Below are 12897 nucleotides of genomic sequence, written 5' to 3' on the forward strand. Positions count from 1 at the left end.
AGCGAGAGAGAGATCTAGAGCTCTTCTTTTGCTGTAGCGCGGATACCAGCCGTTCGATTTCAACCAGATGGCTCGCGTCCTCTCAAACGGCATCGCCGTCCTAGTAAACCGGTAAGTGCTACATCACATCATCCTTCTATCGTTCGTCGGAACACTTTAACTAATCTGATGGCTGGCTGCGGACTCGTGATGGTGCAGGAGAGGATACTCCGCGGCGGCGGTGGCGGCGGTGATGGGAACGGGGCGGAGAGTGGAGGAGAAGGTAGCGTTCATGGGAGGGAAGAGAGACTTGGCAGGGGATACGGCGGCGGCGACTTCTTGGGTGCCGGATCCGGTGACCGGCTACTACCGGCCGGCGACTGGGACCGGGGAGATCGATGCGGCTGAACTCCGGGCGTTGCTGCTGAACCAAAAGAGTCGAGTCTGAGGCGTTTCTAAAGAAAAAGATCTCTTTTATTCTTCCTCTGTTCTAGTTACTAGTTTCCTTGTTAGTCTATCACCTGTTTGTGTTAATGCCCCAGTGGGGGTTTATAGCGTAGTGTGTATGCTGTATCACCGTAGTTTTGTTGACGTTTGAAGTTATAGTTTAATAAGTACTTTCTTATAGTCCCTGGAATTCTCCCTTTATTTTATTATAAATAACATTTACGTGAGAATATGGTTAATGTGATTGTTTATGATATGGATAAGGATAAGGAAGCACTTTGATCGATGGACACTTTCAAATCTAATGATTGATTAGCAAAAATTACAAACTTAACATTCATCAAGATGCAAGCATAATAGCAAGATGAGGGTAGGTAATGAGTAATATTTCAAGTAATTAGAAGAAGCATGGGATAGTAAGGGAGACGATATTAAAGGGCTGTACACTATTGGTGAGCAGAGGATTGCATATTAATTAACCAGCCAGATTTTTACCAAGAAATAAACAGGAAAGGACGAGAGAAACTAATGGAGAAACAAACTGCATAGATTGTATCATCTTACCAGTACTCATATCATTCATGTAGGAGATTTGAAACCTTCGCACTGACGATTATACTACAGCAGTTCTGCATCCAGATATTTAATCAAGTATTCGAAATTTATGCTCGACATGCCCATGCACAGGCACATGCACAGTAGAGAAACAGCTACTCAGTGTCGGCAAGAAAAGTTCATCAAATGTTCTACAAGATTTTATGAGAAACTTGGTCGAGCGTGTTCATCCGAAACATTACTATTGATGCAAAAAAGCAATCTCTAGACTCTGTTCTGCAACACATAAGTCCCCTTTTTTTACCTAGGTAACTTCAGATAAGAACAATAACACCAAGATCATCAAATGTTACAGATTCACGTATAGAAGAGAAAAGGATCAAGGAATCAAAGAATAAAAAGGAGACATGTCCCAGAACCAGGTTATGAGAACTTATTTCACACTGGATGTAGGCTGAATATTCAGGACTTTATATTGGTTCCATGGCATGAAATTGGAAAATCATTCATGCCTACACATATGTGCTTTAAAAGTAAGCAATATCCATCCTTTTATCCTTTTATCGCACGATGGCTATGTGAGCATACAGTAAACTTATATTTCTTCTGAATCACATGTTCTATCTACCTACAATTCCATGGTTCAAATAGTGACATCTACAAAGGTATAGCTATCAAATGGTACACTCGTCTACAACTAACCTTCAACTATTTGGCTTGAATCACATACATACAGGTTTACTTACAATCTTTTCCCTAGAAATTTGAGGAATACCCATCAATAATTCTATGGATCTTCAAACTTTTAGGCAAGAAAACTGGCCAGAAAAATATTTCCTTCTGATGCATGAAGATGCTTAGCATGTCATGTAAATAAGCAAACTGAGACTATTAAGGACCAAAAAGCTATTTAAACATTTAGGGTGCTTAATCCATGCCTCCCACCCACCCCCCCAAAGCAATATTTAACATAATAACTGGCGAACTAACCTGCTAGTCCAAGAATCTGTAATCATAAGGCAAACTTAATCTAGAATTCGTGTCAACGGCACTCAGTCACTGTTCTACTTCACATATCAACTCTTTTTAATAGCAGTAGCAAGTTCACCCTTGTTCATCTTTTGGCATATCAAAAGGCCAAGCCCCTAAACATAAAGGACTAGAATCACAAGCGAGCAACACTACAGAAGAAAAAATAAGGTACACCATAACAAAAGTGAAATGCCAAATGAGCGCTAAATTCATGGTAAAACTGTCATGGAAGCTTTCTGCCAGCTCAAAGCCTTATTTGCACGCATTGATCACACTACTTTGTATTCTTTAGTGGTATATTTAATTGTTTGATAGTGGTTCTGCTCCTATGTAAGAGTTGCAAACTAAGTGTATTAACAGATAGAAGGTGAGAGAGGCCTTACTTTTGGCGAACATCTTCCTCGTACTAATATCACGAAGAGTTGCAGTTTCCGACATATTTCCTATGAATGATGATCTAACCATCATCCATAAGTCTTAAGGCAGTCAAGCATTCCACAGTGTACACTTTAATTGATTTCAACTATTTTCCCAAACTCTTACCACCTTTATCAAAGACTTAATTGAAATCTATAGCAACAATCAGCAAGAAAAAAAATCAATAAAGACCTAGCTTGGAATCCACAGAAGTTTACTTTTCCCTAACGTTTCTCACCTTTTATGAAGTCTAGGTCATATATAAGACAATTTAGCTCCTTGGTATGCTTCATCTGTCTCTAATCTTTAAATAGAACCCTAGTATCTTCTAATCATTAACATTTATCTTGCACTAAGACCAAACTCTGTCAACAGAAAATGATAATATCTATATTATGGTTATCTGAACAAATCAGCAGATTCTATACAAGGTTTTATCATACTCTCTTATCAAACTCGCTCCTTCCCCACCCCTTTCTCCCATCTTTAAAGTAGCTTAACCACCAAAACTACCAGAAGAGAGGTCCCACTCCCAAAAGACAACACATTTTAATCAAATGATTCAGAAATCACAAGTTTCACAAAATATTAAATGATCCCCAGCAAAATAAAGTACGAATTTCAAAGGAAATTTCTTTCAATGCTCGAACATTTTAGTCATCAGAAACCTAATTCTCATAATAAAAAGGGCAACATATGTAGAAAGCCCTAACTAATCCAAATCACATGATGCAGCAGAAAAGAATTTGTCGACAAAAAGATAAAAACATCAATTAGATTTTTCTCCAATAACTTCAGAGTACCATAAAGTAACGCGAATAGTTCTCAATTCCTTGATCATGGATAACTAAAAAATTATGCAACTAATTTTACCACCAGGGAAGATTGAAATCTCTCGTAATATCAAACCCTCGTTCCTCCTCCTCCTCCGGTCGATCTTTCTCCACGGGAAGCGCGAGATTCACACAGTCCACTCCACAACCGCATTGCGGGCACTCGTAGAAGTTATCGATCGGGAAGTCCGCCGACGCGATCCCGACTGAGAACTCGAGCTGGTCGCCGCGGCGATCGACCTCAACGATGTTGACCCATAAAAAGAGCACCTTGACGCTGACCCCCCGGAGATCAAAGAGGCGGTCGTGCACGATCCGGCCGGAGATGGTCGGCTGGTAACGGAGCTGGTACGATCCCTCGAGGGAGAAGGAGCACGTGCCGTTGAGGTAGACGCTGAATTTACCGGTGTCGGGGTCGAGGTCGTAGCCGACCGCCCCCTTGGGGAGGAGGCCGACGGGGAGGTGATACGACTCGAGGGCCTCGTACGCCGTGGGGTTCGAATCGGGCGGTGAGGTTACGGCGGATGTCCGGAAGAAGAAGAAGAAGAGGAAGAGGAGGAAGTAGATGGAAGACATAATGCTGGGGTAAACTTGGGGGAGTTTTCGGACGGATACTTATAACTATGAGGCTATCCCTCTGGAAATTGTGGGGGGGTAGTTGTGGGGTAGAGGAGTGGCGTGAAGCACGTGGAGAGAAGCGAAACTGTACACGAATAAAATGTACATCGGAAGTACAAAAGGTTAAGGTCGGTGGAAGGGAAATTTTTATTGGGGGAGTTTATAAACAAAATATTCGTATAAAAATATTAAAAATTCTTTTATATTACCATTTATTGATATTTTAAACTAAATAATACATAGATATTAATTTATATATTAATTTTTTAATCCATATCTATATTTAAATAGATTATTAATCCGAACGAACAGTTTTCACCTCTCATCCATAATATCCATTTGGATTTGATTCCAAACAACTATGAGAATTAATGTTTATATTTCAGATCAATAAATATTGGTCACATAGTTCAAACTCTATCACAGCAATAAAAAAAAAATTTAATCAAACTTTGGTATGAAAAATATATTTTGAAATTCTGGATGATTTGTGGAGCACTTCAAATTTGGTGGTTGGATGCTTGGCCATGATCTTGTGGACTACTTGGTGCAATTAGAGGTGCACTATTCTCATCTAATTGCCTTGAAACTTTAGCGTTCATGTAGATCTTGTAGAGAATCAATTGAATTGTTCCTAAAATGAAACCTATTCCATTTGGTATCTGCAAAATTATAAAATTATAATAAGTATAAACACTTTGCAAATTAATACTATATAATGTTGTTTAATTTATGGATGGCACAAATTAAAACTTACCCCGATGAAGATATCTCTATCAATAATAGCATATATTGTCCAAATTCCGCCGTTGAGGAAGAGAAAGAAAGAGAGGAAGAAGGGCATGTACTCTACGCTCTTCGTCGTGATCACTGTTTTCTATCGTATAATCCCAAATTATAATCAATGTTAATTAAAAAATTATTAAGCATCTAAATAAACGGCGGACACTGAAATAATTGTATATTCATCATCATAGATTCATGTATTATATCTAATTAAGGGCATAAGCTGTTTCATGCTTCTATATTTGGCATCACGAATGAACAATATTTATTAGGATAATAATAAGCAATACATAGTTATTGTAAGTTAATAATCTAGTCGTCTTATTATTTAGAAATTACCCATGGGATTACTAAGTAACTATAAATCTTAGATTTAGTTGGTTAGTGGCAAGTTCTTTGTATATTTTTTTTGGAAACTACGTAAAAAATATTAATATTTTTATACAAATTTATGGCACGTCAATGTCTAAAATAGTAGTTGTGTTTCTTATTCACGTACTTTTCAGGTAGTAATTATACCATTAAACTTTCTATGTCCAGATGTCCTACAAACATTGTGCCAAGCAAAGAGTACCACACACTTTGTCAATTTAATAGTTGTTACGTGAGACATATGATCACTAGATATATATGTTCTTCCCTAATCAAAGAAGATTAATCCTAAATCAACTTAAAAGCTAGCTTAACAAATTAAAGAATTGAAATAAAGACAAAGCCTTACCATAGCTGCAAGAGGAGATCCATACATGAAGACACTAAGGCATGCACATATGCCTCCTATGATCCATAACCTCAGGTCTCCATCTATAGCCAGCCTTGTCACCAAGAACACTACTCCAAAGACGCCCACATCCAATACACCCACCAAGATGGCTGTCTTAGCCTTGAAAAAAAGAAAGAAAATATATCATCAAAACATAGAAGACTAGTAGTTAATTAGAAGTACTTAAAATGATCACTTGGATAATGAATTAGGTCCTCACCCTTAGAGGAGGAGAGGCATAGATGAGGAACAAGATGGCATAGATAGCCTCCAAGACTATGCCAACTCCATTAACAGTGGCAACTAGGAAGCCATCAGGCTTTGTGACACCATAATAAACCCATAGAGAGGAATTCAAGAGGGTGATGACATAGGGAGCAGGTTCGAAGTCTTCTGTTGATTGATTCTGAACTACTCTCCAAAATGTTTTGCTGCACACACACACACACACACACATATGTACATATAAAGGTGGTATAAGTGATCCTTTGATATAGGTTTACTTACATGGGAGAAACAAACACTAGCAGCGAGGTAACGTTGCCTGCGTTATAGAATCAAAACGATAAGAGAGAGAAGAGAGAGAGAGAGAGAGAGAGAGGACAAAGAAAATAAGCTCACCTATAACTCCAATGAAGAAGAGTAACGTTTCCATGGGAGAGATGAGATATTGTTATGGAGAAAATTTTAGGGAGGGGTTTGTTTAAGAAGAAGAAGAAGAAGAAGAAGACAAGATGTTAACGGGTTACATGTTAAGTCCATTCTGAACGTGTAGTACAAGCATGAAGGTTTGACATGGCCTAATCTAAGATCAAAGTCGTGTTTGTTTGATCATCTTTTGGGTGCCGTCTAAATTAGGTGCATTTAGTTTAAAAAGTTTGCATGTTAAAAAAAAAAGACCCATTTCTATTAAATATAAACCCTACGATCCTTTTGAGACAAAATTTCCTTTGTCTCTACAGTTCTCGGTTTCTTAATATTAACTACATACTTTCAATTTTAAATAATATGATGTTTGTAATCTTGATATTAGAATTGTTCCTATCCTTAAGGACATAATCCAGTCAAACTATCTAAATCTCTATTTAATGCAAGAGTTTGGGTTCCAAATATGGGCCGCTATTGGGCCAAACTGGCCCAACGATGGCAGATGTTTCTAACCTCGAGATCCGCGATACGCGAATCACGATGCGCTTCTTCTCCACGCGATTCCATACGCATTACTTCTTCTACTTCTCTTTCTTCCCTCCCCGAGTTCTTAACTCGCCCTCTCGATCTCCGTCCTTTCGCTCTCAAGAATGTTCAGGAAGTGAGCTTTGTCTCTATCCTATCTTTCTTTCCTCTTTCAAGCTCTTGGATTCGATCTTTACTCTCTCTTTTTCCTAAATTTTTGCATATGAAGGTTCTCCCTCGAGGATATATCTGGGCAGAATCAAGTGAAGGCATCTGTCCAACGGAAGATTAGACAGAGCATCGCTGATGAGGTTTTTGGTGATGCGCCTGGGGATGATCTTTGATTTGTTAATTGTTCGCTTACTTCCCGGTTCGTGATTGCGAAAAATTTGATGAGATTTTGTTTGCGATGTTGCAGTACCCTGGTCTTGAACCTCTATTAGATGACTTGCTTCCGAAGAAGTCGCCTCTAATTGTTACGAAATGGTTAGTCCAAAGTCCAAACCCCCTCCGTCGAGGGTTTCTTTGTTTTCGTGAAAGTTGAAATTTTTGCAGGAGGTTTGCTTCCATTTTATAGTTATTTGACATTCTTGATGGGGTTGAATTATCTAAGTTGCTTTTGCTTCTCTTTGCAGTCAAAATCATCTAAATCTTGTTGTGGTCAACAATGTGCCACTTTTTTTCAATGTTCGTGATGGTCCTTACATGCCAACACTGCGCCTTCTTCATCAATGTAATCCTTTTGACTTCTCTTCCTCATGTACTAAATATTTTGTACATCTCTATGGTATCCTCTATCAGAGATATAGACATGAATTCTGGAAAGTTCTTTCTTGAAAGCCCCAGTGAGTTCTTACTTTGAAGGATACTGTAGACATCATGAATTTTCTATTGCTGATCTCCTTTTTATTAACTGTTTCCGCATTCTATCAGACCCGGATATAATGAAAAAGTTTCAAGTGGATAGGGGTGCCATCAAGTTTGTTCTTGCTGGTGCAAACATAATGTGTCCTGGTCTCACATCTCCTGGTGGTAATTTGGATGACGAAGTGTTGGAGGAAACACCTGTGGTAACACTCTCTCACATCTTATGGCTTCGATTCACATATTTGTCATTCTAGAATACTATAACCCATAAATTGTATCTTTAGATTAGGCAGTAATCTAATTTTGAATGAGGAGAAGATGAGATGCAGTGTAGAGGGAGAGAATAGACAGAGGGGCAGGACAGGGAGATTTGTTCTTTTGAGTGGCATGGTGTGATCTATTATTCTAATGTGATGAATGGCTTATTACCTTTATAATTTACAGGCCATAATGGCAGAAGGAAAGCAACATGCATTGGCTATTGGATTCACAAAAATGTCAGCAAAGGATATGTAAGTTATACCTCGTGCTTCATATTCTTTTCAAATTCTTACTATTTTTATGTTTGTTGTGCATGTGGCTGATCTGTCTTGTCCTATTCTCTTCACTTTTGTACTTTACCATTAATACACCAGCTCAAGTCAGGATTAGTTTCTTCATTTCATATCATGTCTTCTTACTTTCTTATTTTGGGCGCTTTGTTTTGAGGAGTTCTCCTTTGAAACTATTGCAGTAGGACTATCAATAAGGGAATTGGGGTTGATAACATGCACTACCTTAATGATGGCCTTTGGAAGGTATGTATCCTTTTATTTTCTTAATTTTCCGATGAAATATTGATTCAGATTCATCTTTTCAATTGTTAACAAATGTAAATATAAAATACTTAGCGTTGATGTTTCATTTTCTAAACAACCATAACTAAAGACACTTTATTCATTCAGGTCACTTGCTCTAAGATTAGAAGCTTTCTGAACATCTAAATCCATGTATCAATAACTTTTAATATTGTTTGAGAAATAGTAATTTGAAATCACTACTGTTTTCATAAGAAACTTGAGGATTTTGTAATGCAAGACGCAGCTTGGTTAAATTTATATATGTCCTCCTTTGTAATATTTATTTTCAAGTAATTTGGTGATTTGAGCATGAGAAACCCCTGGCATAATTTTCACTTGGCGATATTTTCATATTAGAACAAATGCTGGAGTTCAGCAGTCAGCTAGACTGACAAGTGACAAATAGTGGTTTTCCTCCCCAAAGGTGTCTGGATATTTTTACTAATGACATAATTTAGTTTGTTGGATTAAAAAGCTATTACGGTTTTCTGATATAATGGTCGAATCCCTTTATGCCTCCAAGCTATTTTCTTCTGTATAGCTTTTTTTGCTTACTCTTGGTGATGCAACTAACTATCTTCTTTCTTCAGATGGAACGGCTCGAATAAGTAGCATGCACTAAGATGGTCAGAGTGGAAAGCCTTTTGAAAAGATTTTGTTGGCAAGATTTTTTGTTTGTCTATAAGTTTGTTCTGCCAATATTTCAAAATTGGTGGCCCTTTTCTTTTAGTTTGTAAACTGCCTAGTAATAGCGAGGCGACATTTCATGTCTATTTGTACAGGTTGCATGGAGTTGAGGTTGGTTAGGAGTGGCTTAGGTTTACAATCTGTTCGAGAAGCTTCACCATGTCCAAGATCTAGCATTTTAACTTAACTGTCTCTAAACTGCAGATGATATTGTAAAATATCACTGTAAATGTTGTGTTTGAGGCTTTCGTTTCAATGTATTAAAAAGGAACATCAATGGGCTTTGCACTCCATTTCACTATTTTCAAGACAGACTGTAATGTTATTCTTCATCTCCCCCTTCATTGTGATGCTATGCTACTCCATGTTGAGTTGCTTATGCTGCAATCTTTTGTGATATGTATACATTTGGCTATGTAGTGCAGGTAAAAGATTTCTCAAAGGGCATCTCTAAATTTAACTTTTATGGATATCAAAGTGAGATGTGTTTATATATATATATATATATATATATATATATATATATATATATGCTGCCATTTAGAAATCCATTCTTCTAGGTTATATGCTCTTCTCAAGTCTATTTGTAGATTAGGAATTTTTACAAATCACATTCTATATTTTGCCTATTTTTGCTTATTTTATGATTTGCATTCTGTCTATGAGAATTTTATTTTATAACGCGACCCTTATTTTTTCTATAATGTTTATTTAACACCCTAACGTTACTTTAGTTAACTGATATTAACCATGTCATATAGTTTATGTGACTTTAGTTCAAAAATTATTAAAATACTCTTAAAAAGTTATGACATAACCTAAATTCTTATAAATCATTTTTCCCCGAATTAAATCCTAACTCTATAAAACCTAAATCCTTTTATCTATAATTAAATCCTACCTCACAAAATTATAATATCAAAACCCACAACGCATAAGAATCCTCTAAAATCTCTACCACATATAAGCCTCAGAAGCTTTCCCCAACTTTACCTATTTTTTTCCATCTTTTTCTAATTTTATTTCATCTCCCTCCCCATCTGCTCTAAGATTGGCTTGGCATTTAGATGATATTCTCCGTGGTTTGAAAAAAAGCAACAAATATGGATGTTCATGTTATGAATAAAATTAGAGTTAAAGTAGAAGAGTAATTTAAGAATGTTATAAATTACATAGTGGATTATAACAGAATATTCTTTTTCTAGTATTATTCAGTTTATAGTTAGGTTAAGTTAACTCAGAGTGTTAAATGAACAATATAAGGAAAATGATGGGTAGTGTTATAAAATCCTCAAAGACGGCGTGCGAATTATAAAATAGGCAAAATGTAGGGTGTGATTTATAAAAATCGTTGTAGATTAAATCAAATTGTCGCCTAATGTAGGCCCAGCCCATTAAGTTCATGTCGGATTCGGGTCCACCTTTTGCGGATCGTGCCATAGGTTGATGCCCGAGTGGCCGACTGTACCGAATACAAGGCATTAGACGAAAATGTTCGTCACAGTTCATCAATCGTAACCGTTAACTATAACTAAACGAACCGCTAGGATCTCCCGGAACCTATCGTAAGGAGTCTGGCTAATTAATTCCCGTGAACCGCAAGCACACTGTACCCCATTTTTCCTTTAAATACTAAACGCGAGTCCACGATGTTAGTCGAGGGTTACGATTCTAAAACCCTAGGACCAGAGCCGCCGCGGATCAGCAGACATGGTGACCTTCTTCCTTCGAAACCCAAACGGAAGCTTAATCCTTCAATTTGTATCTCATTCTTTCTTATTCCTTCTTCGTAGGGTATCGATCTCGTTGCCGGAGGAAGGAGCAAGAAGGTGAAGCGCACGGCGCCCAGATCCGATGATGTCTACCTCAAGCTTCTCGTCAAGGTGAGAACTGATCGGATCTCTTTGATTTTGGAATCGATTCGACCTACTTTGCCTTGAGGTAAAGGTGTTCTCTTCTTCCGTTCTCGGATCAGCTCTATAGGTTTCTGGTTAGGAGGACTGGTAGCAAGTTTAACGCGGTGATCTTGAAGCGGCTCTTCATGAGCAGGACTAATCGTCCTCCGATCTCCCTCAAGAGACTTGTCACCTTCATGGACGGAAAGGTTTAATATCTATGGATTAATGCTATAAATCTTTCCCCCGGTCTCTTCATGTTCGGTGTTATGAGTTGCATATTATGGTGGCAGCCGGAGGGCAAGATCGCAGTCATTGTTGGGTCGGTGACTGATGACAAGAGGGTGTACGAGGTTCCAGCGATGAAGGTGACCGCACTGAGGTTTACGGAGACGGCGAGAGCTCGGATTGTCAATGCTGGAGGAGAGTGCCTGACCTTTGACCAGCTCGCTCTTTCTGCTCCTCTTGGACAGAATACGGTAAGGATGGTTTTCAAAACATGGCCATTTTCTTGGTAAAACTTTACATGTAGTCTAGGTTTCGTTACATTCAATGTGAAGGTATGCCATTTTAGGTCGTATAATACCTCTTACATTTATGTAAGATGACTTGTTTCTTTCCCGAATGTTTTATTTTTGGTAATTCTTATGAAGTATGCGATCACCTTTTGTCCTTTTAGTAGTGGAACTGAAAAGTAACGGACTTTCATCCGTTTTCTTGTAGATGCACTTATGTAAGTTTGGTTCCCGATGATGTTTGATCAATACCATGCTAATTCTGATTTTATGACGACACACTTCTTATTGGCCTGAGGGAATCAATCAGTTTTAGTTGAGCTGAGCTGTTTCTTCTGTTATCTTATAATTTTGTGATAGTTTGGATAATATCAAGTTTTTAAATTATATTGGCGGAGTTGGTGCAAGAAAACTCGCTTTTTGTCAAATTTGATGTTTTATGTTTAATGTAATTTGATTGGACTATTTCTTTGATGTCACTTGGTGAATGGTTTTACATAATATGACCCATCCTGTGGTTGGGCCATTTTTCTATGATATCAGTGATTGGGCCATTTTTCTATGAACTTGCAGTTGTGGTTTTCATGTTTCATTGGGTTTTTTTTTTGGGGCAAGTTCTACCTTCATTTTTCCCCAGTTTTGTGATGTTTCACTTCTAAAGCTTGTTGCGATGACGATATATTTCAATCCCAGCTCACTATGAGATTTTCCTTTCAGAGGAATATCAGAGATCGAACTAGAACATTATCTGAGCAAACATTTTTGATGTATAATTTGAATTATATTTGCCTCTTAACCAGTATATGTAGCATTTTCAAATTCTGTAAAGCTGCTCTGTTTTTCTACTAAAAATATTTCGAGGGAAACTATATGATGTATATAATAGAGGGTTATGACTTTTATGTACTCGAGTCGGGCCTTGTTTTTCGGATATTTTAGCTCAGCTTGTCCTTTTCGCTGATAAAATCAAGTGTTGTAGAATGAAGCACACTCTTCTCCAGACTTTTGGTTTAGAGTCCTACATCTACTTGTACACAATTTGTATTTTGTATCCTGCTCATTACAACTCTCTGTCCAATTTTGTAGGTTCTTCTAAGGGGTCCAAAGAATGCTAGGGAAGCTGTGAGGCACTTTGGTAAGGCACCTGGAGTTCCACACAGCCACACAAAGCCCTACGTACGAGCAAAGGGAAGGAAATTTGAAAAGGCCAGAGGAAGGAGAAACAGCAGGGGATTTAGGGTTTGAGATGGTTTATTTTAATGTTATAGCTCAAGGAACTAAAAGTGCTACTTTGTTTGTGCTAAGGATCTCCCTCCATTGTTTACAACTGCTTTCCAAATTTTGGCAGAAATGTCATTTGTATTGGATGGTATGAATTTTGATATCTTTGATCATTGTGATGTCAAACTCTCTATTTTACAGCTTTCATCCATTTGCTATGTCTTGTAATAAATGTGAATTCTTACTTCTGATTGAATGCTTCTAGACTTC

The 12897-nt window shown here is 37.7% G+C and overlaps 5 protein-coding genes and 1 non-coding gene across 10 annotated transcripts; 4 read left to right on the top strand and 2 right to left on the bottom strand.

Annotated features, from left to right (window-relative positions):
* The first annotated feature begins 67 nt into the window (after positions 1-67).
* Positions 68-427, top strand: LOC140781995 (protein SENESCENCE-ASSOCIATED GENE 21, mitochondrial). Its single transcript, XM_073128309.1, has 2 exons — positions 68-111; positions 199-427. Exons 1-2 carry the CDS (start codon positions 68-70, stop codon positions 425-427), a joined length of 273 nt encoding a protein of 90 aa, XP_072984410.1.
* A 2748-nt stretch (positions 428-3175) lies between these two features.
* On the bottom strand, positions 3176-4053 carry LOC140781913 (uncharacterized protein At5g01610-like). Its single transcript, XM_073128210.1, has one exon. The coding sequence runs from the start codon at positions 3837-3839 to the stop codon at positions 3300-3302; it is 540 nt and encodes a 179-aa protein (XP_072984311.1). The 5' UTR covers positions 3840-4053; the 3' UTR covers positions 3176-3299.
* Positions 4054-4225: 172 nt separating this feature from the next.
* Positions 4226-6176, bottom strand: LOC140782374 (bidirectional sugar transporter SWEET17-like). Its single transcript, XM_073128899.1, has 6 exons — positions 6052-6176; positions 5938-5974; positions 5651-5861; positions 5389-5550; positions 4639-4758; positions 4226-4543 (listed from the first exon to the last, which is right to left on the bottom strand). Exons 1-6 carry the CDS (start codon positions 6083-6085, stop codon positions 4382-4384), a joined length of 726 nt encoding a protein of 241 aa, XP_072985000.1. The 5' UTR covers positions 6086-6176; the 3' UTR covers positions 4226-4381.
* Positions 6177-6615: 439 nt separating this feature from the next.
* LOC140781889 (uncharacterized) lies at positions 6616-9340 on the top strand. Of its 5 annotated transcripts, none has more exons than XR_012107758.1 (9): positions 6616-6739; positions 6833-6914; positions 7022-7089; positions 7239-7336; positions 7537-7673; positions 7915-7982; positions 8204-8267; positions 8900-8970; positions 9092-9340. XR_012107758.1 is itself a non-coding variant. In XM_073128174.1 (9 exons), the coding sequence occupies exons 1-8, from the start codon at positions 6729-6731 to the stop codon at positions 8915-8917; spliced, it is 546 nt and encodes a 181-aa protein (XP_072984275.1). In that variant the 5' UTR covers positions 6616-6728; the 3' UTR covers positions 8918-8935; positions 9092-9340. The 5 variants fall into 5 exon arrangements, 2 of the variants coding, with proteins under 2 accessions (XP_072984275.1, XP_072984274.1); XM_073128174.1 differs by having other exon boundaries at positions 8900-8935; XR_012107759.1 differs by having other exon boundaries at positions 6624-6739; positions 8900-8994; positions 9092-9208.
* Positions 9341-10603: 1263 nt separating this feature from the next.
* On the top strand, positions 10604-12883 carry LOC140781888 (large ribosomal subunit protein eL18y-like). The gene is made up of 5 exons (XM_073128172.1): positions 10604-10709; positions 10790-10879; positions 10972-11100; positions 11185-11370; positions 12493-12883. The coding sequence occupies exons 1-5, from the start codon at positions 10707-10709 to the stop codon at positions 12649-12651; spliced, it is 567 nt and encodes a 188-aa protein (XP_072984273.1). The 5' UTR covers positions 10604-10706; the 3' UTR covers positions 12652-12883.
* On the top strand, positions 11634-11710 carry LOC140783111 (small nucleolar RNA snoR53Y). Its single transcript, XR_012108064.1, has one exon. It is a non-coding gene; the product is annotated as a small nucleolar RNA snoR53Y (small nucleolar RNA).
* Positions 12884-12897: the final 14 nt, after the last annotated feature.

The sequence above is a fragment of the Typha latifolia genome, chromosome 2 (genome assembly GCF_019914945.1).
Source record: "Typha latifolia isolate L0001 chromosome 2, TyphaL0001v2, whole genome shotgun sequence".
Taxonomy (NCBI): domain Eukaryota; kingdom Viridiplantae; phylum Streptophyta; class Magnoliopsida; order Poales; family Typhaceae; genus Typha; species Typha latifolia.

Bases quoted from the DNA above. Each gene is read 5' to 3' on its own strand.
- LOC140781913 (XM_073128210.1), bottom strand. From the start codon at position 3,839: ATGTCTTCCATCTACTTCCTCCTCTTCCTCTTCTTCTTCTTCTTCCGG.
- LOC140781995 (XM_073128309.1), top strand. From the start codon at position 68: ATGGCTCGCGTCCTCTCAAACGGCATCGCCGTCCTAGTAAACCG. The intron at 112-198 runs GTAAGTGCTACA...GTGATGGTGCAG, and splicing joins ATCGCCGTCCTAGTAAACCG to GAGAGGATACTCCGCGGCGG.
- LOC140781889 (XM_073128174.1), top strand. The intron at 7,090-7,238 runs GTTAGTCCAAAG...TTCTCTTTGCAG, and splicing joins CCTCTAATTGTTACGAAATG to TCAAAATCATCTAAATCTTG. The intron at 7,337-7,536 runs GTAATCCTTTTG...GCATTCTATCAG, and splicing joins ACTGCGCCTTCTTCATCAAT to ACCCGGATATAATGAAAAAG.
- LOC140781888 (XM_073128172.1), top strand. The intron at 10,880-10,971 runs GTGAGAACTGAT...TTCTCGGATCAG, and splicing joins ACCTCAAGCTTCTCGTCAAG to CTCTATAGGTTTCTGGTTAG. The intron at 11,371-12,492 runs GTAAGGATGGTT...CCAATTTTGTAG, and splicing joins CTCCTCTTGGACAGAATACG to GTTCTTCTAAGGGGTCCAAA.
- LOC140782374 (XM_073128899.1), bottom strand. From the start codon at position 6,085: ATGGAAACGTTACTCTTCTTCATTGGAGTTATAG. The intron at 5,975-6,051 runs GTGAGCTTATTT...TCTATAACGCAG, and splicing joins CTTCTTCATTGGAGTTATAG to GCAACGTTACCTCGCTGCTA. The intron at 5,551-5,650 runs GTGAGGACCTAA...CTTTTTTTCAAG, and splicing joins ATGCCTCTCCTCCTCTAAGG to GCTAAGACAGCCATCTTGGT.